This window comes from Schistosoma mansoni, chromosome 1 (assembly GCF_000237925.1).
Source record: "Schistosoma mansoni strain Puerto Rico chromosome 1, complete genome".
NCBI lineage: Eukaryota > Metazoa > Platyhelminthes > Trematoda > Strigeidida > Schistosomatidae > Schistosoma > Schistosoma mansoni.
This window is the reverse complement of record NC_031495.1, coordinates 23,378,911-23,404,811: the sequence shown is the minus strand read 5'-3', so window position 1 is coordinate 23,404,811 and position 25,901 is coordinate 23,378,911. Positions and strand designations below refer to the sequence as shown.

At 36.9% G+C, this 25,901-nt stretch overlaps 1 protein-coding gene across 3 annotated transcripts; it reads right to left on the bottom strand.

The window, feature by feature from the left end:
• Positions 1-1,822: 1,822 nt before the first annotated feature.
• On the bottom strand, positions 1,823-14,387 carry Smp_033950.1 (putative smad4; the record flags this gene model as incomplete). Of its 3 annotated transcripts, XM_018793720.1 has the most annotated exons (9): positions 14,323-14,387; positions 13,953-14,243; positions 13,698-13,911; positions 9,653-9,856; positions 7,742-8,376; positions 6,191-6,378; positions 4,046-4,238; positions 3,279-3,622; positions 2,674-2,809 (listed from the first exon to the last, which is right to left on the bottom strand). In XM_018793720.1, the coding sequence occupies exons 1-9, from the start codon at positions 14,332-14,334 to the stop codon at positions 2,674-2,676; spliced, it is 2,217 nt and encodes a 738-aa protein (XP_018648204.1). In that variant the 5' UTR covers positions 14,335-14,387. The 3 variants fall into 3 exon arrangements, with proteins under 3 accessions (XP_018648206.1, XP_018648204.1, XP_018648205.1); XM_018793723.1 differs by lacking the exons at positions 13,698-13,911; positions 13,953-14,243 and having other exon boundaries at positions 1,823-2,809; positions 9,627-9,856; XM_018793722.1 differs by lacking the exons at positions 13,698-13,911; positions 13,953-14,243.
• Positions 14,388-25,901: the final 11,514 nt, after the last annotated feature.

Here is a 25,901-nt window from a genome sequence, read left to right as displayed (position 1 = left end):
GAACCGGGCATCGGTTCTAACTTTAATAAACGCAAGTCAAGTGACTTAATCACTAAATGACTGATTTACTAAAATAACTGCGGAATCACGTAGAGTTCGAATCAAAATTCGTAATCACTAAAATCCCCATTATACTTGTTCTTCAGTTGTCAGACGGATATTTCGCCGACACAAGTAACATTTTGACAAACGAGCTTCCGTCAGACACAAACCCCCAAGCACTGGCGAGAATTCCAAGATGAGCGAAGCAGCCAACATTTCCTTATCACGAGTTTCGAAGTCGATGTACATCAGTACTGAGGCAATATTTTGTATTAGGAGTGAGATAATCACATACCAAATACGCTTGGATTGTTACTTAAGATGGTCACAAAACACTGCATTCTGTCAGTATCTTCATTGACCAAGAGTATATAACTTAAGTAGTCGAAGTCAATGCGAGATGGATGATGATAGCGACCTTTCTAAAACAATAACTATGACAAAATCAAACAAAAATGAGGAAAGTAGACAACCATAATGAGTATCATTCAAAATTTTCAAATTGTGATGACAGTTCACCATGTTTCCCCATCCAACCAGTAGTGCTCGAGTAGAGTCTGCACATGGATAATGTAATTCTTCAGTACACCATTCAATGACAGACAATCCCACACTACCTCTCCATCAACAAGGATGAATGTCGTCTTCAGGACGAGAAAAACAACTATGATTAGGAGTCGGTAGCTATGTCTGTGTTCCAAAACCTGATAAGAAATAGTGAGCATTCGGTCTACATATCCACATTCAGCTGTGAAATCAGACTGGTTATCTTAAGTTTGGTCTTCACAAACTCTAGTTAAAGGTCGAATGCTTATTCAAGCAAACATTTTAGACACACTGTTTAGTCAAGCTGATTCTTCAGTAGCTATCGTAACAGGAATTTTATTCTTGCTGATAGACTAGAGTGATCTATGATCGAGACCAATCAGATGGGATCGTGTCCAGTTTCCAGATACTAGTTGATATTGACGTCAAATGTAACAGGTGAAATCGGACCAATACTGTTGAAGATTTCTAGAATGAAGTTATCATGATTTGTTGTCGATTGCTTCAGATTCACTATGATTTTTCCAACTTCATCAAGATTCAGTGAGTTATGTTTACATTCCATTTAGGTTGTTAGGCAAATGTAGGAAACTGAAGAACAGTTAAACTGTTTTTTGAATTATTACGGTCATCATTTTCAGTAGTTTTTAACAAACAAATCTTCCAGAGGTATATTCATATGGACTCCTTTAAATTTACGTTTTCAAGCTTACACATTGCTAGTTGTGATTACAAAGATTATAAGGTACGGGAATACGAAAGTGAATATTTATTTAAATTTATAAGTTCCCTCATTTAATTTAGGCATATTTCATCCACATGTTTTCCTTTATCGACACGTATCACACTGACTCATTAACTGGTTTTAACCCAGAGCAAAGCCTCAATAACCTTTAAGTTTACAAGCATAATTGATTACTAGTATTTTTATAACTGCAAGCCTATTTTTCGACCAATTAATTTTGTATGATCTTGAAATTTTCTATTTTTTTGCAGAAAGAACCAAGTGTATTTACCTCGAACAAAACTGCACTTGAATTACATGCAATATATGGCAATTATTCTTTTAAAAGGGAATGATGTGAAATATTTTGTTAAATTTATGCCAAAATTAATCATTTACCTAAAATACGGTTCACTATTTGGAAATGATTTAGCAGTCATTCTATACACTCATGATGAGAAAGCATAATCTTACAAATATAGTTAGATAGCAAAAATAATCTTACCAGATACCGAGTTAAAACATTATATTAGAAGGGAGTTTTATTAAAGTACATAGATGCAAAGAAAAGGAAAAATTAGGGTTTAAGCAATTTAGAACAAGAAGACTAATTACTTGTTTTCCTAAAACTCAATAAACTTAAATAAGACAAAAAATAGAAGAAATAAAACCAAACAAAATGGAGGACAATAAACTTATGGTTAACAAAGTAATCTGTTACATAGATGAATGGATAGAATCCCATGAATAAATTACATACGTTTTATGCTCCACTCTCTATAAAAAGATTGAAGTCTATTACTACTTGTTTTACTACAATTATAAATAAGAAAAGCAAAAAGCGATGACGTGGTCTTTTGCACACAGACAACGTAAAACAGATCAGTCAGACGTAGACAAGTTTTTTTTAAAAAAAAAGGCAAAAATAATATCCGTACACTTGATGTAGGTACATAGTAAAAAAAGTGATATTAAACTTACCTGATAGAGGGCGCATAAATGATATTTATAGACAATGTTGTACAATATAGAGAAAATTGGAGCTTAAAACATTCTGAGGTCTAAATGTTAGGTAGGTGGCAATGGATACGTACAAAAGTTTTTAACAATAATTAAAAGTCACCTGATGCGCATTAAATTGTCAAAACAATAACCATGACTATTGTGTTCATAATTTAATAGTAGACATTACAAAGTAAGAAAAAACAATTAGATAAAAAGCGATCAGTTTCGGTGCATCAACTGAAAAATATGCAGTGAACTACCGACAGAGGAGTTAAAAGTAAACAGGAAATAGACTAGTTAAAATAAACGTTTAAAATCTTGAAGTAAAAAAGGAGAAGTATCTTAGACCCAGAAACCTATACACGTTTGGTTGCTGCTGGTCTCACTGAGTTGCATCCAGATGGTTGTTGAAAATAAGAAAAGAAATGTCGGGTTGGTTTCAAGTCATTAAGAGGCATAGCCTGGAGAACTTCATCCAGCAACTGTAAAGGTCTGAAAAAAAAGTGGGAACAACACAGAAAAACGGAGGCCATAAGTAATTGACAACTTTTAGTGATATAAAGTAAATCAGAATTCTCAACGCAGGTTTATACAGGTTTATAATTTCTATGATATTTCAGTGGTAGCTATGAAATTCACAACAAAAATCTAATTCTTTTCAGCTTTATAGGTATTCTATTTTACCCAATTACAGTGCATCCACTTAGACTTCTACACATGTGTACTTTCATTCACCATTATTAACAAGGCGGTGAGCAGTAAAGAGATCGAACATTAAAAATCTTTCAAAAAGTGAGAAATATTTCCAGTATATGTTGAGCAAACTCTACAATTCCAATTCTTTAATCAATTTTTCTAATTACATGGGACTATGTGGTTATTTATAAGATGGTAGTAATTTGTTCAGGTCTGTACGGTACTGATTTATTATTGTAGGAAAATAAATTAAAAAAAGTCATACCTGTGCAACTGTATTTCGATCCAACAAGGTGTTTCTTTGATGCTACGTCTAGGATAATCTGGTCCCCATCCTTTAACGAAACTCAGACGAAGCATACAAAGACGTCTAAGATCATCCACCCCGACCCCAGCAGTAGCCATAATAGATGCTCCTGTACCTAATGTGCCAGGTAAAGATCCTGGAGCAGCCTGGTTGGAACCTAGAGGTAGGGCACCAGGTAGCTGAGACAATAAATCGCTTGTCGTCGGTGACCCAACAACAGCCGCAGCTTGTCGGACAGCAGCAGCGTGAGAAGACTGAGCAAGAGATTTCATTTCCTCATGACATTGTCTTATATCGAAAACCTAGTATTAGAAGAGAATGAAAGCTACACAAGCTAGTATGATTATGGAAAATAAAAATCGAGCAAACACTTCATGAAAAATAAGTTGCAATAAACTTGTAATACCGAAATAATTTTACAACCACTCTTAGGATTTAGCTAATATCTGATTAAAAAAAATACTTGTCATACGGAAAAAGTAAATGACTAATAGAATTTTCCAGAAAGATTAATTTAAGCAATTACTACTGCCCTGCAATTTTAGCGAAGTTGCGACCAAAGAATTTCACTCATAAATACAACCAAGTGTGTATCGTTAAAAAGAAGTGCGCATTTGATGTTGCAGCCATTAAACATTATTCAGAGGAAATTTTATTAAATTAGGATGAGAACCAGTTGATAAAATAAACTTTATATATCTCACCATTTAAAACTAACATCATACCTTGATATAAGCACCAGGGTATATTTTATGGACAGCATCACCAGGTGCACGGCCAGCCTCTCTATCCAAATAATAGCTTTGCACGAATACAGAGAACTCTGAAAGACAGCGAATCCAAACATCACCTTCTCCAACGTTATCTAGTTCTACACCTTTGCCAATATAAAGTCTCGACTTTTCGGATTGCTCCGACCTGTTTAAAATAATACCCAGTTTTATTCATTTAGTAGTACACTAAAGATTAACCTATCAAACTACAAGATATCCGCCGAAATAACAGTCGAGAACCAGTTCGATAAACATTAAAAATTTACTTCTATTGTTTATCACCGAATATTCTGTACAATCTATAGTCAGTGACTTAAGGTATTGCTTACGAAGATTTTTCCGAAAATGTGTTCAGAACTAGCAACTAGTGTTAGAAACTAATACATTAAGGCAATTCGGAACACTTTAGAGTAGCTTAAATCATAAGCACTGATTACTATATTTTGGTAGCCACATTTGCAAAACACTCGTACCTGGTTAATAGTTTTAAAGTAAGCCACACTAAATAGTGTCTTGTAGGATGAGTGTACTGTTCCACCTTACGGAAAACTCGATATAAATAAATATTCACATAAGTCAGGATTTTGGAGTGCCATGAATACGAAAACTGAAAGATGAATCTTTACACATTTAAACAGTTAAGTCAGAAGATTACTATCATTAATAATCAGCTTTAAAATAACGAATAAACTTGACTGCTCAGTTATTAAAAATAAACTATCAAATAAAAACTACAAAAAAGGTATGAAATAAATTTTTGGAGTGAGGAATGATTTGTTTGATACCCTTAATGTTGAAAACTGCTTCTGACAACACAAGATAAAATAAGAAAAGTGAGTTACAAAATACGGAAAACAAAGGAAATACATATACACAAGTTGAAATAAAGACGTAGGATGACACACTTTACATTATGGAGTGAATGAAGTGACGACAAAGTCATTATACTTACAGAAGTTATCCCGGTAATGTGATATTAAAGTGATGTAGAGCCAAGTAACAGTAGTGTAACTAAGTAATCAAGTGTAGACCAATGTGTCTGACCCTGAACTACACTTGTGTAAGATCGAATAATACCACGTAGTCACTCAAATTGAAAAGAAACAAGGTTTCGACTGAAAATCTAATGTATGAAACTCGAATAGTACCAACATTCGAAAATAACTCCAAGCTATTTGGCAATGATAGGGCGGAACAACATGGATATTTTGGTTAGTACACTTTTCCTTCAGTTTTTACCAATGATTTTCGAAATACTACTAATAAAATGGTGGAAACAGGTCGATTAGACAACAAAAACGTGTGGCATATTTTCTGATGCTTTATTGTACCAAGAGTTCCAGACATTAAAGATATTGAACAAACATTTGTGTAAAACTTAATATGAGAAATGTTTCGCCAGATAATTGTAGTGTGAAATGATAGCTTTATCAATACTTTTATTATCCAAAACGTGAGGGATTAGTCCCTGACATCTGCTACAGGATTTGCTTCAAATTACTTTGGACTTCTGCATGAGACATACATGCTGCTGGTAGATTTTCCGGTGAGATTAGGTCTCCACCTTTTTGAGGTATCCACAAATAAGTGAATTCCAGAAATCCATGGTCAGTCATAATTAACGTAGGAGTCAAACACAAATGTACATTGGGTCAAGTTGTGTGGAGAACAGTTAACCAACTAGGTAATTGTCATATATAAACTCTAATTGATTCTTCAGTTGACGCAGTGACAGGAACATAAAGTTTCAGTTAGAAAACCGGTGATATAAAAAAGGATTAATCAATATTTCCGTGAGTTACATCTACTGATAAGTTTGCAACAATACGGCATTACTATCAGATGTGTATGGAACAATATTTTAGTGATCAAAATAATCAACTTTAAAACCTTCGCTCTGAACAACCGAGTATGATCATTAGTATCCACTTGTGAAATATTGCTCTTAGTTCAGTGCATGAACTTTTACAAAGTAATTTAGTTGCACTGAAATATTAGAGCTGTTAAGTATAAGCCTTGGAAAGTAAAAAAGAATCCGAATAAGTATTATAATGGCTACGTGAAGTAGTTGTTCAAAAAGTGAGGAAATGAACTTACCGGTGTACATTTGATAGTTGTCCGAGACAAAAACGATTTGGACTAGAAGGATCCGTGTAACCGTCAACAGTGACACGTGAATACTGGCTTGGAACTTTAAACAATTCACCGACCTGTTGATCCAATTCAAAATAAGCAATGTTGCACCAGTATTCAGGAGGACGTTGTGTAGTTAGGACTGGCAACGGCTGCAAATATAGAAAACGAACTAAGTCTCTGTAGTATGTGAAGCGACAAAACTAAATACAACATAGTAACACTACATACCACAACAGTTTTTACTGATTATACACAAAACATCAACTCCAAAGAAATTTGGTAATTTCAGATTCGTTATTTTCACAAAATTCAGTTCTGTAGTACTTTAATAGAATAATATAGGTAAACAAATGAATACCTGAAAAATATGACTTCATTGTTTTCACGCTGTTGAAATCTATGACATGGTATCATTACACTAAATAATCCTATGATCAACAACATCTAAACAATGAATCGTTACACCAGAGATGTCCCAAGCATCATAGTTAACGGAAATTCTGAAACTGACTAATTACCATGAAAATTTGATCAGTTATAAAAATTTTAGATCAGGATTACTATCGTAGTTGTTTTGTCACAAAACAGTAAATAGATGTACTTTCCCGTTGATCGGTTCCGATAATGCTAGAACAAGTTGTGCATAAGCAACGACCAACTAGTTTTATAAGTAGCTTCTCCATAAATTAATTTTAAATTAAGGCCTTACCTGGTATTACTCAGTCCTTCCCTGTGTAAAAGATTAAGATCTAGAAGTACCAAGCTTAGTATTTTAGCAACATATCCTGGCCTGAACAGGTGAGATCAAATAACTAACTACGAAATATTAGGAGTGAACATTCAGTGTCACCTGCAAAGTATAATCCCCAAAATAATTGTAACCGTGCCCCCCAAATGCCCTGGTACAGCCGAGAGTGGGAAGGGCCCGCCCTCTCTCTCGAAATGCTCTCACATGTCCACGCGTATACAGCCTCTACCAGGGAAGTCCTACTCACTGCCTCCTCGTGGAGGGGTGCTGTTTACGAAATTGAGAGGACGAAAAGCAAATATCCGGCGCTTTAACCGGGTTGGTGGACACGGAAAGTCCACCTAGAGTTGGAAAACCCTGATTCCAAGCCAATGTGGCACATGAGCTCCAGTATCCTGAGGGAACAAATGGCGTATGAAACAATCGTTCGTTACCGGCTACCACGGGTCTACATCTCCTTGCGATGCTCCACTGCCTTGTGGATCAGACCTTTAGGTCAAAGGCTAGTGGTGTGGTCCCCTAAGAAAACCACCTGCTTCGGTCTGGGCACCCGGGCAGTACCATAGCCGTCACATAATTAAATGAAATAACAATTTTTTGTTTGGCGCATATATATCTGGTGCCCCTCTGTACCAATATTTATGTATTCAAATAAAATAAAAAATTATAACCGTAAGAAACACAATCCTCGCACACTGATAAGAACATTAAGACTACTCCAAACACTCCATAATTTTAAAAAGATAAAACGAATAAAATCTTACTTGGAGTATGGACCCAGAAGGAGTGAATGGTGGGGCAGGGGGACCTCTACGATTGCCCCAACCACCACCACCAGCCCCAGCCGCACCACCTACTCCACTACACGGTGCACCGCTGCCAAAACCAGATCCTCCAGTACTACAACCACCCGTAGTTCCTGAAGATCCACCAGGACGTTTATTTGAGCTATTATTTACAGCACCATTAGTGTTTCCTGATAGACAAACTGGAGTTGAATTTGAAGAATATGCTGGTGAAACAAAACTGCTTGTTAAGAGGCTATTAGTTTGAACTGGTGTAAAAGTTATGGACGGATTGGTCGTACACGTAAAAACATCCATCGTCCTAATCGTAGGCAAATTTACAGGGATCACGTTCGAATATCCCGTTACACACGTGTTTTCCGATTTTATGGAACTGTCTTTCGAGAAGTTAGTAGCAGACTGAATAAATGTATGTGGATGGTTTTGACTAGCGATACCTGACCAGGCCATAGTGCTCTGTCCTCTATCCAAATGTGGAGCTGGGTTAACTCTTGATGCCGAAATGATTGATGAGAGTACTGCAGATGAATCGATTTGTGAGTTGGGCGATAAAGGAGTCTGTTCCAAATCACACTCTTGATTTTTTGAGCAACCTGAGAAGAAAGGTAGATTTATCACTAAACAAGGCTTCATTAACAATGAAATAGTCTTATAAAAAGCGCTAAATCTGAACTGTTCTTATTGAGGAAAGATATGAACAAAAGATGGCAAAACATATGGAAAGCAATCTTGAAGTCCCTCGTCAAAAGACATAAGACTGATTGATAGAACACAGGCTATTAAATGCAAGCAACGGGAAATTCTTACTGGACCATAAAGCCGGTAGATGAATATATAAAATATTGAAATACAAGTAGGAATAACAGCGCACACAAAAATCGTTTCCAGGAAAATAATAATTCCCTTGCTTAATTTTGAAAAAGATCCAGACATAAACCAGTCTTTAATTGAGATTATATTTCAGAAGAATCAGACTGTTTTGTGTCTGAAGATCAAAACGATCCAACCACGTAAAGGTACAGATGGAATTACCTAGATATTTTTTGATCGCTTTGAAATCCAAGAAAACTCGTCACTAGAGGACGATGGAGCTGGAGTTAGGAGAAAACGAACGACTAATTAACCCTATACTCGGTTTTAAATCCGCCGAACTTATTTGAATCGAGGGGTAATATGGTAATTGAATCCTACGGTTCGAAATAACTTTGATGTCATTAAAGATAACTATTTCTAACAGTGGATTGAGTGATATCACAAATCACTAAACCTGGAACTAATTGACCTTTAGGCTTTACCAGAAGAATCAACTAGTGAAATTATTATTGAAAATAAAAAGTGTGTACAACAAATATCTAAAGAAACTATTATAGTTGCATGGCTTTTTCACAATCTTTGAAAATCCTTGAAATTGAGTAAATTGAATACTCAAAATTGTGATTTGATGAATGAACGAAGTCGTTAGGGATTTAGGATGAATAAGTAGAACCCTGATCGACAGATAAGGTGCAATGATATGACGTAGCCAAGTGGCTGCTGCTTACAAAACCGGAATGTTGATTTAAAACTTCAAAAGGACTGAATACCAAAGACAAAACCACGGACCAGAGAAATAGATTTTCTGATCTGATGATATAACATGCTTATATGCAAGTTATTAACAGGAAAATAATGATTAAAGGATACCAGCTTTGTAAGTCATTCACTCGCCAAAGACCTGACTATTGGGTTTAACTCCCGCTCATATCACTAATCAAAAGCGATTTTAGCCTTAAACCCCCTTTAATATGCAGCGTACGAAAACGATATACCATTTCACATATTTTAAGATTACAGCGTTATTTACAAATATCAACGAATAAGTAGCACTACTTGTGTGAGATCCTTGTTCACCAAGAAGATCTCGAACAGTAAGACGAGGATGAGTGGACAATAAGACGGAGGAACTACAATTTTTCCCTTCATTGATAGGATCCCCTGGTAAACATGATCTCACATCAGCTATTTGAGTCCCCTTGAATCCAGAAACTAGGGAATCCGGACAGTTGGATTCACTTCCTGTGTCGCTACACATGTCTGAAAATAAAGAATAATAACTTTATAGTACGATTAACAAAAATTCCAAGACTAGAAAGAGGTTTTACTTTAAAGATTTCTGTAAAGGAAAATGTTTGTTTGATGACTGCAGTTATTTTACATTGACAATGTAGAAAATGATTAGAACCGAGGCTTTACTTTTCGGACAGATGAGAACTGACTTATGTTAAAGGTGGTATGAGACCACAGTTGGAGACGCTAGGTACCACAGCTCAAAACTGATCAGTGGCGAGCATACATTCACTCATCTTCCTTTAAACCCTGAACTGAAACATTGCTGAATATTTATCTTTTTTACTTCCTCTTCTCAAATCATATTTTTAATGTTCAGTTAATTTAATTCTAAATGTCATTAAATAAACCGAACCTTGTCATCAATCTTGCTAATTTTATCATATCATGGTGTGATAAGGTAACTTAGGCCAATCTACATTTGCACTACGTTGATTATGATTGACTAAATTGTGTTCAGATACTCTTTAACCTCATTTAATCTAAAGAACTAATCAGGGTTCCTTGACGAAACGTAAGAAATACGGTTTACGGCCGAAAATATAATTGTTTCAATCTCCTGTTTACATCCGAAAGAGGTTGAATATGATCCATTTCGATTATTCTTACTTGATCTTCGTTCGCGAAGAGCACTTATTTATGAAGGAAAACTCCAATTGATACTTAATGGAAGATTCAACAGATGAAAGTTTCAACTCAATTCTTTCAGGTACTGAATGTTCTTTTTCTATAAATATGGGGATAGTCTGTGTGTGTTAACCAAAATAAAATGACAGACGAAAGACGTTAAAATTTTCGTAACACTGTTTACCAAATGGCAGTTGATCAGAACACTCCACTTTACTGACTACCCGAAAATAAAACTGTGTCCATTTCGCTTAGTGTTTACCGTAAATATTAATGACAATGGAAGTACTATTAAAGATAAATATCCACTTCTGATACTTTAAGCACCCATCTTTCGCTTATGACATTCGGTACATTTATGGGACATTCTGCATTTTATAGGCAAAACCCATTAGAAAAATTCAGCATATTTGAGTTTGGAATTATACTCCATAATAACATGATAAACCCTTTGAAAAATTCTCATATTTCAGTGATCGAGATTCCTGAAACAGGTACCGAGATAACTAAATCACCGCAGGACGAAATAATCAAAATTTCCAACGTTGCTGTGATGATAAACAACGTACATAAACTGACGAGATGTGCCAGTTGAACAATAATGACACTGAAAGTGTTTTTGTGATCACAGAGAAATTGGTTTGACTATCAGTGGTTAAAGGATTGGCCTCCATAATCATCACAGCTTTATCTCAGATGGAACAAAGTAAAAAACACTACATCGTTGCCCCTCACTAATGATACAAATATTTTAGAATATACCAAACTTCAGTCATAGCTTATTTGAGCTAATCAACTGGTGTGTAACAACATATTTCCAACAGAAGAATGGAATATACAAACATAAAGAATGATAACAAGATTACCGAAATAACTACAGGAGCAGTAAAGCAGATGCCGAAAACTTTAGGTGTCGAAAAATCAGGTCAAATAATCTGATACGCTACATTTTTCATAATCGTAAAGGATCAGCTGGAAAGCACTTGCAATTTGGTCGTCTTCGATGATATATAATATATATTAGAAGCGAAACCCGTTAACAAATTACCATTCTTAAATGTGTTGATCACCATAACTAATGAGAAAAAATCTGAGGTTCGTGTACTTCGGAAACCAAACCACACCAACGAAACTGCTAATTACGACAGCAACGACCCGAGCTATGTAAAAACCCTGTTGGACAATAAAAACATGCTGACGTACCGCCACTACAGGGAGAAATGGACAGAAATGCCTATTGGATGAATGTTAGAGAAATGGCTACCTACAGAATCTTATCAAGTAATGACCACACCCAACGTGAAACGAACACCAAAAATCAGCAAACAGATAATTCTGAGAAATAAGATAAGGTAGCCGTGCTCCCTGCATCTAAGTGAACACCTAAGAGTTATTTAATGCTATATATTTTTGCTCGTATTCATGCATGTGGACAGTTATGAACTAGGAAAACGCTGAAATTTTGGAGACAAAAAACCCGAGAACTTTTAAAGACATCAACTGGTATACACCGAAACCGACAAAACCTACCAGCCAAATACAAAAATACATACAAAACCACAGATTAGACTAGAAAAGACAATCAAAACGAAGATGCAAATAAGGACGCAATTATGAACAATCAAAACGCGGGTCAATAAAACAAGTTGTTCAAGTGTGGTGAAATCCTAATCGCTCAGTTCTTTTTGCAATGTGAACTGGCGGTCTAGGGAGACAATGAAAGCTTAACTAAACCATTCAGCTTGAAGGATACAACACCTCTGAAACTATCAAACGATTAACTAAAGATAGTAAACACATAATTCACCAAAACCACGCTGGAAGCACACTTGGAAATCAATCAAATATTCACCTTGTCAGACTGTAGAACATAAAAATACCTACAAACGCCCGACCATAGCAGTATTTCCCGAAACGAAATCGGTGTTTGACTCTGTTGGCCTAGAGGTTTTGGCAGTTTTTAATTTGAAAATGTGTATCAAAGATGTACATAGACTGCGGAGACCGCTTTAACTGAACATTACCGGTCAAGTCAAAGCATATAACGAACCATCACTTATATTAGCAGGGCCAAGTGAAAATTGTCAGAGCTATCGCAATTTGCTATATACATAATTTCACAGGGACAAAAACTGGCCACTCGTCAGGATTCACTTGTCGACTAAGGACAGATACAATTCTGTTTGAACTGTTAAAAGACATTTGATCGGTTTGAGAAGGCTTGGTTACCATCAACACCAGAGCAAATAAAAGAGAAACAAAGTATTTGAACGCATTAGCTAGCTTTCTAGTTTTAGAAGTGAAACATGGACTAAGGAAATTGAGGATATCTGTAGGTCATTGTTATTTGATAATGGATATCTTTAGTGTTTGCGTAAGCTGAGGTCACAGAATGAACAACACTGACATTAAGTGCAAAGTATTAGGCATACATGGTAACCCAAATATCAACATATTCCATCCATATCGATTGAGGTGGTTGGAATGCTGTGTTTCTAAATCCCGCCTACGTTGACGTTCGATGGTGGGTGGTGGAGTATGTTGTAAGTTTGGGGGTTAAACTGAAAACGAGGCATTGGCCCACAAAGCCTTCAAGTGTTGATCTGCACTATATTAGGTATAGATTATCTAGTTGGAATCCATGAAATCATAGTGACCATCGATTAGAGACTGAGGAACACGACTAACAATCAGTCGCAGTATCACAGATTCATTAAGTCCCAAGGCCTAAAACCAATATCTTTCATCCGGAGAACTCGCTTTTCTTAGAGCATATCCTTTCCGAGTGCTTAGTGTCACTTTCAATGATGTTAATACTACTTTTTCCAATTTGGTATTCATTTTGACAACTCTATTTCGCTGACAACTTATACTAATGCACCTGAGTTACTTGTGACTGGTTAGTTACACGGACACAGTTTTGGTTGTGTAGTTACACTAACCTTGCGTTGGATACAAAGCAAGTCAGTGCTAAACCTACAATTTCTGTGATCAACTGACACATCCCTACCCTAATATTACAACACTGGAAATAGACTACTGTATGGTTGACAACTAAGTAACTAGAGCAAGCCCTAATCAATTTCTGTCTTGAAAACATGGATTGCCTAAGATACTTGTGAACAACTAACAAGGATTACATATAAGGAAATTGTATCGGCTAGAAATTACAAAGATTTACCTTCTTTTTCCGGTGTAGGACTAAGGCTCAGAGCAGCCAAGTCAACAGGAGAGACAACTCTTTCATAGTGGTAAGGATTTATACACACGCAGTCTTGTTTCAGTTCAAACCCGAATAAGCAGTGTTTGGAGTGTCTTAACTCATTTCGATGCAAATCAGGCCAGCGCCATATACGTGAATAAATTATGTGAGGGAGACATTTCCGCCCAGCGATCTGAACAAGAGCACATAGTGTAAGGATAAGCTTGAAAATACCTGCATACGTCCATCCAAGGTTCTTTGTATTGTAACACACTTACTTGGTTGGCTGCCACTTGTTGTTATGGCAGTTACCAAGGATTCCAAGTCTTCTTGCCTTTCTTTCAACTTTTTCACAAGACTCTCAATAGCTCGCCTTGCAAACTCTTCAGATTCTCCACTCTGTCGATGACACATAAGGCTGTGAACTATAACTGTCACTACGTCGGGAGAACCACAATCTAACTGAGAGCTATTGAATGACATAGCGCATTGCCCAGCCCTTAAATCGAGCTGATATGGATTCGGCTTTTAAAAAGAATAAGGAAGATATAGGTAAGCATAAAATATAACAAAAACTAGTAGAAAAATCCCATAGGGAACTTACAAGCACCAACATGAAGTCAATCTCATTGAAATTATGTCGACTAAGGACCCTCGCGCGCCTTGTGTATTATTATTGAAAAGTATAAACAAACTGCTGGACCATCAACTCCTCACAAAAAATGTAATTTGCGATAAATGGTCTATGGAATATCAATGCTGATTTTTAAAGCATTTTGAAGTGCACTATTTAAAAATGATGGTGGTGTTTTTCCGCTGACTATATTTTATAGTATTGATCGTTTAACTACGCATCCAGACTACAGTTTTTGCTTTAATTGAATTTATTTCAGTGAAAGTGATTTTCAAGAGTATCGCTTTTTTCTGGGGTGTACAATTTTACTTTTTGGTAACAGATACAAAAAGGGGCACTAGCATGTTTTTCAGCGTTGTGTATATCTTTTACTATTGTTTGTATCCAAAGGTGTTTAGATCTTTTTGTAACTGATGAAGTCGGATTTTCGATTTTTATTAAGTGAGGCAGTATACAAACCTCTGCTTTTGTCTGTGTTGTTTCTACCACCTATCAAGACATTTTTTCTAGAGATCAGTTCTCGCTTTTGTTCTTCCGTTGAGGTCACAAAACAAATTTATGGCGCAAGAAAGCCATCATAGTGGCTGACCTGCATGCTATTTCCCTGTCAATGATGGACAACTGCAATGAGTGGTATCATAATGAGTGCACCGGACTCATGCTGGCTGCATATAAAAGGTTCTGTAAGCCGCTGTCACGTTGGTTGTGCAAAGCATGTTGTTCTATAAAGTCCCTAATGATTGTTGCGGAGATTTAGCTGTCGAAATTAGCTAGAAAATTTTCCTCAGATAAATAGGCAGCAGTGGATGAGCACAATTCAGTTTTCGAGTAAATAGCGAGCGTTATCATGAGCCCAGCTTCGGATTTTGATGAGACCATCATGGTGGACCCTACTAGAAAAACGGACAACAAGCATACAGATGTAGGCAATGTCACAAGGAAAAATAAACAGCGCTCTGGGAAGAAACAACTTATAAGTAGTACCAAGGTAGGTGAATCTACAGCTTCAGGTACGGATTCACATATCGACGCAAAACAGACTATGTGGGAGTAAAGTATGATCGATGTAGAGGATCAAGAAACAAAATACGGTAAATGACTGGCTTACAGTCACACCCAGAAAAAGAAAAATAAGAAGACAGAGCGAGACCTCGGTTATTAAAATTCCACAGTGTGTTAAGACGGTCCTCGCTGACAGGTCAGTCATTTTCATAAGTTAAGAGAGTCTTCCTAAAAGTAACCAAAGGTTAGATGTCAGCACAACCCAAGCCGCCTTAAGTCTTCAATAAGCACGCTACTCACAGTAATAGTTTCACGAGTTAGCATCTGTAACCTTTATAGAATAGGACGAAAGGTGGATTCTCAAAGTACTCAGGAAAACTGCCTCTTAAAAGTCACCTTTGTTTCGGCTGAAAAAGAAACCTGATACTGGGAAACTCACGCAAACTGATTGGATCCGGAATATACGTCCGTAAGGATCTCGGCCTGGTCGATCATATTAAGAGACGATCGGAAGAAGTAGAAATAAATGAGCGCCACCAAAATGGTGAAAGAAACCTCGTTCTTAAGGGTTTTAAAATTGTAAAAGTTCGGAGCAAAACGATCCCCAAACCACTCTGGTCGGTAAGGGAAGGTTCTCCACAGGATTAAGGGTGTAATACATAATTGCTGGCAGCCCTCAGAATAAAACGGCGGATCTCAGGACAGTGGTAGAAACAGAAAACCCGGTTGTCATTGATGTCTAAGAAACATGGTTATTATTACAAGTGATTGATAATGAAACTCAATTGACTGGTTTTTCACCCAGTAGGGCCGATAGACTAAACTGTAGGGGAAGTGGGGTTACCCTGTATATGAAAAGTACCCTCACTATATGAGCTGTCGAGACAGTGACACAGGATTCATGAACATATGAACTGGTGCGTTGCAGGCTAAAAAATAGACGGCAGGATATTGAATTAGTAGTAGTATATCACTGTGCAGAATGTGCAGTAGATGACTTCCTCCTAAGCAAACTTAAGTCCTTGTGTGATAGGGATGAAAGCCTTATAGTAGGTGAATTGAATGCTCCGTATGTAAACTGAGTAAACTTAGAGGTGGGGTAATCGACAACGTCATTTTATTATAAATTGTTAGAATCCACAAACGCACTATCTTTATTACAACACATTAGAGATCCCACCAGATAGGCCCTACGAACGTCCCCATTTTTTTGTACTTAGTCTTCACACACGTTGATGATGTCGGTCAAATGACTTCCCTCCTACCTCTAGGGATAAGTGATCATGAAGTCATTTTATTCAAGTTCATAGATGAGATGGCCTATCAAACAGTTGCACCAGCCCGTCCTAACATATGGAAGACAGACATGGAGGCGATAAACTCTGCAGCATCAGCCGAAAATTGGATAATTGACTCAGGGGCATCAGTAGAAGAGGCATAGACTCATTTAGGCAGTTTTACAGTCGGGCAACTCAACCCGGACAATCCCAAAGAAAAGCACGACCATCTGTGGGTAGGCCGGGATATTCCACATTTACTAAGACAAAAGGAGAAATTTCGGAACGTTGCCATCAGCCGTGGCACAGTGAGTACTACGGAACATTACAGGTCGGTAAGAAGTAAGCGTATAATTAAGATCCAGGAATCTCACAGAAAATATGAAATACAGTTGGCACCGTCTGCAATCAAGCAGCCTAAGAGACATTTCTCGAGCGTAAATTACAGAACAAGGATGCCACACTGGATTACCAACCTAATTAGGGAATGTAGAGAATCTGAAATGACAGAGGGTGACCAGGAAACACATAGGCTATGGCAAACTATTTAGGGGCAGTTTTCACTCAGTAGCCTCTTCTAGACGAAGAACTTAACCCATGTACAAAGTCAACAAACCATCTACTCCCTGTGTACTTTGATCAAGACGATCTACTCAAGGCTCTTAGCACCTTAGACATGGAAAAGTCTGCAGGACCGGATGAATTACACCCAAAAATCTTGAGACGTATTGCACAGTATATCGCAGCCTCGCTGACTGTGATATTCAATATGCCACTTGACCAAGGTGTGTCACACACGGAATGGAAGAATGCAATCGTCACTCCCATACATAAAACATGATTAAAGCAACTTCCATAGAACTACAGACCTATCAGCTTCACCAATATCGTAGTTAAAATACTGGAAAGAATGGTCGAAAAGACCACAATGGAAACAAACAACTTACTAAACAGCGAACAACATGGTTTTAGAAAAGGTTTAGCTTATACAGCAAACCTCCTTATAGCAAGGAAGCACTAAACAAAGGCTTTAGACGATGGAGAATCAGTGGATGTAGTCCACATAGACTTCAGCAAAGCATTTGACAAGGTGTCAACAAATAGACTGCTATTGAAGCTAAAAAAAACCTTGGTATTGCTGGACCTCGCCTAAAATGGCTTAAGGATTTACTGGTAAGTTGTAGACAGAAAATAAGAGTGAATTCGAAGTGTTCCACCTGGAGTACCTCAAGGTTTTGTCCTAGGTTCTTTACTTTTTATACTGTATGTAAATGATCTCTCAAGTATAACTGGGTCCCCAATTTTATTATAGGCTAATGATGCAAAAATCTGGCGGAAAATAGCGGGAGACGCAGATGCATCAGCACTTCAGGCAGACTTGAATATTGTTATTAGCTAGTCTAAAGAGTAGCTGATGCCCATCAACACAGCAGTGTGTCTACGTGCACTTTCGGGATACAGAGGTAAATAGGTACAATGTAGGGTAAGGGCTTATACCTGTGACACAGTCCCACAAGGATCTTGGAGTAATCATATGACAACGACCCATTGCTGAGAGGTCTCAGCTAAAGATTTTAGCACTCTCTGAGCTTTAAAACAGACATTCACCAAGTTAGATACTACCATGTTCACTACAGTATACATAACCATGGTGAGAACTAAGCTAGAGAACTGCATTCAGACTACAAGCCCCTGCTTCAAAGGCAACTCGGATATCCTGGAAGAAGTACAGAGGACGGCTGCCTGTGCAATTCCAGAACTCCCGGGTTTGCCATACAAAGAGCGCTTGAAAAGCTACACTTCTTTACTCTGTCCTACCACAGAATAGGAGGTGATCTGATTTTGATGTGTAGAATACTAAGAAATGACTTTGGAAAAAATATATCCTCTCTTTTTCTTCCCACTAGATAGGGACATTTCAGAGGACATAACAGTGAGTAGAAAAGCCAAGAACGAACAAAATACCTGTAGCATAAAGGTTATCATCCCGAGTCATCAATTCTTGGAACCTGTTACCCGAAGCAGTGTTGTCTCATTGAAGAGAAGACTAGACACTCACAGAAGCATACTAGAGGAGGAATAACATACTTACACTACATTCTTACTACACAAATCTGAGTCTTGAAGTGAGATAAAACTCACCACAACCGATCTTATATTGTCTGAGATGAATTGAAATAACTCTTCAAAGATGTATGAAGGCGCTTACTCAAAACTATATAACTGTACACGATATTCAAAATGATACGAATTTCGTGGATTCAGTTTATGGTCCTCATAAATCAAATTTCATGAGTTAGCTGTGGTGTTTGTGCCGATCGATGATCCCTTAGTATATTATACAGTGGATGACTGAAATCCCCTATGTATTTCCTTCGATTGACCTCACACAGCTCTCTTTGACTTAAATATTGGTCAATAAGTGACTACCAGGCAATGAATTGGACATTTCCGAGTATTACTAGTTAGCATAACGAATTCAATTACTTCTAATTATGGTATCGGCGTGACGATCGAACCTGTGATAGGGCAATTGAATAGACATTCAAATTCTGGATTGTTAAAGGAGAAAATAGAGGGGTGTATCTGAAGCATGACCAGAAATGATGTTGAAATGATTAGGTTATGGCTCATTTCATAACATCCATGGGAAAATTTTTTACAGCTTGCCCAAACATTTAGCGTCTCCAGATAGACCTATTTCACTTCTTCATGAAGCTCTGAAAGAACCTCTATTAAATAATGTTAAGCGTGCAAAATTTGAACGCTCTGAAATAGCGAAATTTCATAAAATGATTCATTGGGATAACTAGGAGCTTGGAGAGTTTATGCTCAAATTTCAGGAACAGGCATCCTAGCAAAACAAATATGATGTTTGCCAGGTGAAAATTTCTTCATACTATATGCCATTTTCAATCATCAAACCCCTTCATTCCTGACTGATGGTCAAACGGGCTTTAGGATCCTGAATTGAAAATGTGATACTTATAACGGATTTTCCTAATCATCTTCATGTTTCTCATCAATAAGCTCAGGCAGAAAGAGGACTAGTCACAACTGGCAGACGTGACAATTCATTTCTGAATGGACGATGTTTCCTTTTTTCAGGCTACAGAATGGGCTATAAAGTTTTAATTCTTTTGCACCTTTTGGCATACATAAACGACTTTCCTTTGCAAGCATCTGGAAAACCACTTTTCAATGGCGACCTGAAGCTCTGGAGGGAATTTTACAAGCAGAATAATAAGCTAATAATTCAAGAGAATCAGGCTCAACTTCAAAAATGGACGGATATCAATAGGCTAAATGTCGATTCTTGAAAGTGGAAAGTCCCGTATCTACTGCATTACAGACTACACATATAACTAGTCATATCCATTCAAAAGTGCTGTTCGTCGAAAAAAATCCAAATGACTTTTATCTATTTGGTCTAAAATCAGACTCCAGATGTGACGAGAATGAATTTGAAATCAACTTTGTACTTATAACTTTAGAGTCCCTTCCTAATCAGTTGTCTTCCATAACTTCTGAAAAATTTCAACTGATTTATTCGGCATCATGTGAATAAATAGACACAACGTTATTTTCTCCACTTCAGAAGGATATAAATACTTAATAGTTTGTCGATTGTTTGGTCGAGCAATCAGTCCGAAGCCTTAATTTCAGTATTTATTACGGACGCCCGCAGACAGAATCGTTATCCTCGAATATATAGGTGACTGAAAAAGACCATACTGCAACATGAAGCATCTAAAAAAATTCTGAGTACCATCTTCAATACTTATCTGAGTTCATTTAGTACACAAACATTGAGGGGAATATCCAAAGATTAGCGGAACGAACTAGAAAACCAGTCTGCATCATTTATTGTCACTTTTCACGAATATCCGGGCTTTGAAAACTAGACATGTTCATGTGGGTTGATGATTGCATTTCATTCAGTTTTCCTGTTGATTACCACATTTTTACTTGTTCGATTGGATACACCCAAGAATCTGAGTTTCTAGGATTTAGAAATAAACTTAATGTAAAGAAATCAGTCAATCATTATTCTTAAAGCCAATCAAATCTGAAGTCAAGGATGATGAGATACCGACCAGAAAACATGATGGTGGGGAGATAACTTCAATCCTCCCGTGTCTGTCGCGCAGAACACGTTAAATTACGGTACCCTATGTCAAGTGGGATTTCAAGAACCAACGTTATTAATGCGAATTTATTTATGCGAAATACCTTTTTAAATGTTGTTTAAAACGCCGAATTGGTTCCACTTCCTACCGAGTAATCCTATTACAAGAAAACTAGACAATTCGCTAAAAACGAAGCTCTATCTATACCCTTTAAAATATAAAAACAAAAAGGGTTCAAACAGCTTCGAAAAAGAAGGGAGACAGTCATTTGTATCAGAATACTGTTTCCAGCATTATATTTTACAATTACACATAATTCCATGCTTTCAGCTTCTTTCTGAACCTCCTTCACCAATATAATTCCTTATCCACTCATACCCTGTTTACACTTATTTTCTTTAACATATTAGAATGCTTTTGCTTAATAAGTACCTTGATAGAAGAGAAATAGACTAAGTAGCCATACCTTAAATATTACTCCATGAATACTGTCTGCTCTACTTCTCATCCTTCCTTTTTCTTACACTCTTTTTCAGCTCCCTTGAGATACGCCACCGAAAACAGATATGGAGTGAGTGGCTTCGTTCTGCACTATTTTTTAAAACCTTAGATATTCCAGAGAGCTATAAGGTTGAAGATTCTAAAAGGCCCCAACTTCTCATGGACCCATTCTCGAACATTAATTGTGTGTCGCAACGCCACCTTCATAAAGCGCGCCAATTGTGACATTGATAACATGTTTTTTACTAAAACTATCCACATTTATATCTTATAAAATATCAACCCAGCTGAGCAATTTACTACTGTAAAAATCGTAACCTTTGTACCGATTTGGTCTTGCATGTAAACTGGCATGCCTCACGAAAGTATATTTGGCTAGGATGATGTACTTTAGTTAATGAAACATAACTTGACTGGTTGTTATATGAGCTGAGCAGCACTTGTAAAGCACTGATCTGGTTCATGTGCCTGATCGAGCTCCATCAGCTAGGAGTGCGTACAGTAAAAACATTGAGATAAGAATGACTATCTATGCGTTATGTTTTGTCTATTTATGTCTCCATAAAACCTCTGAAGAAATCACACTTATCAAACAGGTATAAGATTAAACGTCAGATTCAAGAACAACATGTTTCTGTAGCTAAAAGACCTTTAAGATCGATCGAACAAAGAATTTTAGCTAGTTCTATGCCCTGTGGCTGGAAAACGCGGTTGGTTGAATGCCTATAGCTACACTCTAAGGACCGGCGCTACTCCACCGGAGGTTGGATGATCTTTCCAGCATGTTATCATAGGCATTATTGTATATGAAAGATTCCAAGAAAATTGAAGCCAATACAGGACGAAGATGATGAGGTTAGTTGTGAAGACTTAGATTGGCAGTATCACCTATCATTCATAAAACTTTGCTGAATCGTTTAAAGCACATAATAATGAATATTGGTCATCATAGAACATGTATATACACACTGATTAATGATGCATTACAGATTATCTAGACAATGATTTACATTCCATTATTTAGAAGTCAATGCACACTACCGTTCAGTATTTACTAAAGCTTTTGGAAACCTCCATTCAATAAATCGACTTTTCATCTAATTCGATGGTGAGGCAAGAATGACATTGTTAACATAGTTCATCATTCCGAAATTACGGAGCTCCATCCAGCTACACATCCTTTTTCAAAGAAGACGTTGGAACAAGAGTCAAGTTCAAAGGGCAGCATCCAAGATGACTGTAAGCCCATACATAACATAGAGATACGTTAGGTAACTAAGTGTAGTCCCGTTACAAGGACTAAATTTGATATGATCACGATCTTCAAATTACAGACTAATAACTTTCATTCGATATGTCATACTTTGTCCCAGTGGAAAGTTTGTGAATGAACCCAATATAAGTTCTCTACAACAGAACTAACATATTTTAATTTATCGGATTTACTGTAAAACCATAAGCAAGTAGATGTAGGTCACTAACGTAAATGATCGGTGTCAAATGATTGGTAGCCTACTCGAGTTTGACGGAAACGATGTGACGTGCCAGCTAACTTCGAAGTCACGTCTTGCGGTCAGAACGTAAAGTGGATCACCCTTTCAGCGTATCAAGGTACTATGACTGTTTTGAAGACCATAAAACACAAACGACGTTATAAAAGAAATATATTAGTAAGAGTAGGTACAAGAAACAGATTGCGACCACCACCGCATGGGCCAGTACATGGAATGCAATTAGCTGATGCACGTTGGTTGTACTTGAACTTAACGAAGACCGCTGAATCGTTCACTGTTCACTGAATTAACCGCCTGATGTTTTGACTAGGGCACAGTGAAATTTCACTTGTCTTACAATACCCTCCACCAGATCCAACGGCCGTTTGAATTGGCACCAAACACGTTATACGTAATCTCGCCGAGGGTCGCTAAACGGTGAATAAGAATCCTCCGGGTATTGCTGAGCTGTAAGACAAATGGAAAGAAGGCGGCAGCAACTGATCGGGAAATAGTAAGCAATGATAAATCTAGGAATGATAGATTAGTCCATGTGTTTATTCATGTGACTTACAGGTTGGTGGAATACCAACTAATTAACAATTACAATGATAGAAAACCCACAGCATTTTGAAGTTCTATCAAGCCCTCTTGTAACATATTGTGTCGAAAAGCGATTAAGTTCCTCAGATAAGCAACGTTAAGTTTTCAGAAAAAGTAACGACAGGTGTGTTATCAATTGATGCCAACGTTCGCACTGTTATCGACCTAGGGTTGAAAGTCAGTCTGTTTCATTGAAAATTTACTGCCCATAAGTGTGGAATTCTATTTATATCTATACTTAGCAGATTAACTGAAAGTACGGTAGTATAACCGCGAAAGTATGTCATACGACGTTTACGGTAAGGGTTTGGGAAACAGACGATCGCTGTTACAATCAGTAAGGGTTGTAGGATATAGGTTGAGGGTCGAAGTGTCACGATGTAGTTGTCTCTACAAAATGATAAACGCCGAGTACTGTATATAAGTTAATAACAAACAAGAAGTATCAAAAAGAACATAAGGTACCAAGAGTGTCACTGTGGACTCATGTTGATTATATTCGTGAAAAATATCAGTGTTGGAATAGAAGTGACAACGTCGTTTTCAGTTTGCATGAGATTCGCTCGACTGGGTAAACTAGTGGATCGCGCGAACGATGATGTTGTCAGACCACCAATTGAATTGAACAAGTTTTAAATCGTCGAGTATTTGAATAGCCGATTTATGTACAGGAATTACCTGTCGGATAACAGCAACGGGGAGACAATAGTTCGTTAAATACAGGAAATACGACGTAGAAGCTGAATAATTACAATAATTCGGATGTTATAATGTCACATCTAAATAATATCGTTCTTATGTATACTGATAATCGCGCTGAACGTTCGTCTGGCTATTATTAGTGTAGCGCTTGAATGCATAGATACAAAGACATACGAATACTTTGATTAAATTGGTGGGGAATTCCACAGGTCGTTTATATATTTTCGAAATCCATAATGCATGTAAATAAACCGAAAACAGACTCACTCTGCATCATCACATAGTTATTCTACATGGAGCGGTAAATAAATCCCATGAATAAAGCTCTTTATGTCTTCGACATCGATGCTGACTCCATTAGTTTAACTGGACACACCCTAGCTGAAAGCGCTCGATCACAGACCTTCATTAGATCACAAGTGAGCACGCCGCACTATTCAACCCCTGCAACTACCGAACGCTTCTCGACATACCAATAGACTTCCAAATAAACTCCTTCATTTCTGACCTCTGATTTGACTGAGTTGGTATACTTCAATCGTAAAGGTGTTGCGTGTAAATGCATTGTCAAACTCTGAATATCAGGGGCATTTTTATACATTTTGTATATACATCAGAAAGTCGAATCAGCTAAGAAATACCAATTATTATGACTAAAAAATGATATCCTAGTTTTCCGTCTTCTTTAAACTGAACATAAGTTACTTACCATCTTATCCTTATTTCTGAAGTTGTTTAAAACATGTAAATGTTTTTGCGCTTTTAAAATAAGAATGTGTTTCTAAGGGTACGGTAATGGTCGCACTAAGATAGATATTGTCTTTGTAATCTTGTAAAATCTTTGTCTAGTTTAACCGTTTCCTGAACTTACTGAGTAATAATAGGCCATTTAATTTGCAACACTACTACTTGGTATTCCGATCATTCACCGGTTGATGAATAATATGAATTCTTTATCCCAAGAGAGCTAAACTTAAGAAAGATCACCGCAAATTAAAAGAATTTTCAATAGAACGAGGCGTGTGATAAATCTCAGAATGGTGATCTAGAGTTATGTCACCTAATAAAAGTATATCACGTATGACAGCGCTTTCGTCGGCAAAACATTTATAATCTAATCAATGATAGGGAAAATTTCCTAGACAATAGTATTTTCATGAAGTGTTATCCAGTCAAGGTGAATACCTAAGTCAGTAATATAACAAGATAAAGTGATATTCTGAATCCATGGAGTGTTAACTGACAAGTTTATGGAAACGGAATTAAAAATTTACACGAGGAAAATGATTTGCAGTATATTCGTAGAATGACTACGTAATAAAGTACCCTAATGAATATCATTTTTATAAATACATTAGATTGGAACTAGTGTGGGTTTTTGCTATTAATTTTTTTTAGTCATTTTCAGGTAGTGACAGGATAAGCCGCTTTTGCAGGAACAAAAAGAAGCTTAGTTTCAACAACAAAAAAGTGTCACTTTTCAACCATCACAGGCTTAAAAAGTGATTAGAATGTCACAGTAAAATTTCAAGCCAGTCCTTCAACCTTGGAACGAATAACTAAAGTATTAAAGGTTATTACTTATCCAAAAACATACTTTTGAATCGTTGAGATTGTATAACATCAGGGTAATTTTCTTCTCAATTCGTAGCCAATCAGCCGTCGAGATTTAGTCAAGATATTAAACATTTTATCCCGTCTAATCATGTGATTTGTTTGAGCATCCGAATAAAAAGATCAATAGAAATAAGATATCGGGAAAGGCTACCACCAATTTAAAAAGGAGTGACATGTTTATTTTATGCTAGTATTGCATAAAATAAAAGTTCAACACCAGGAAC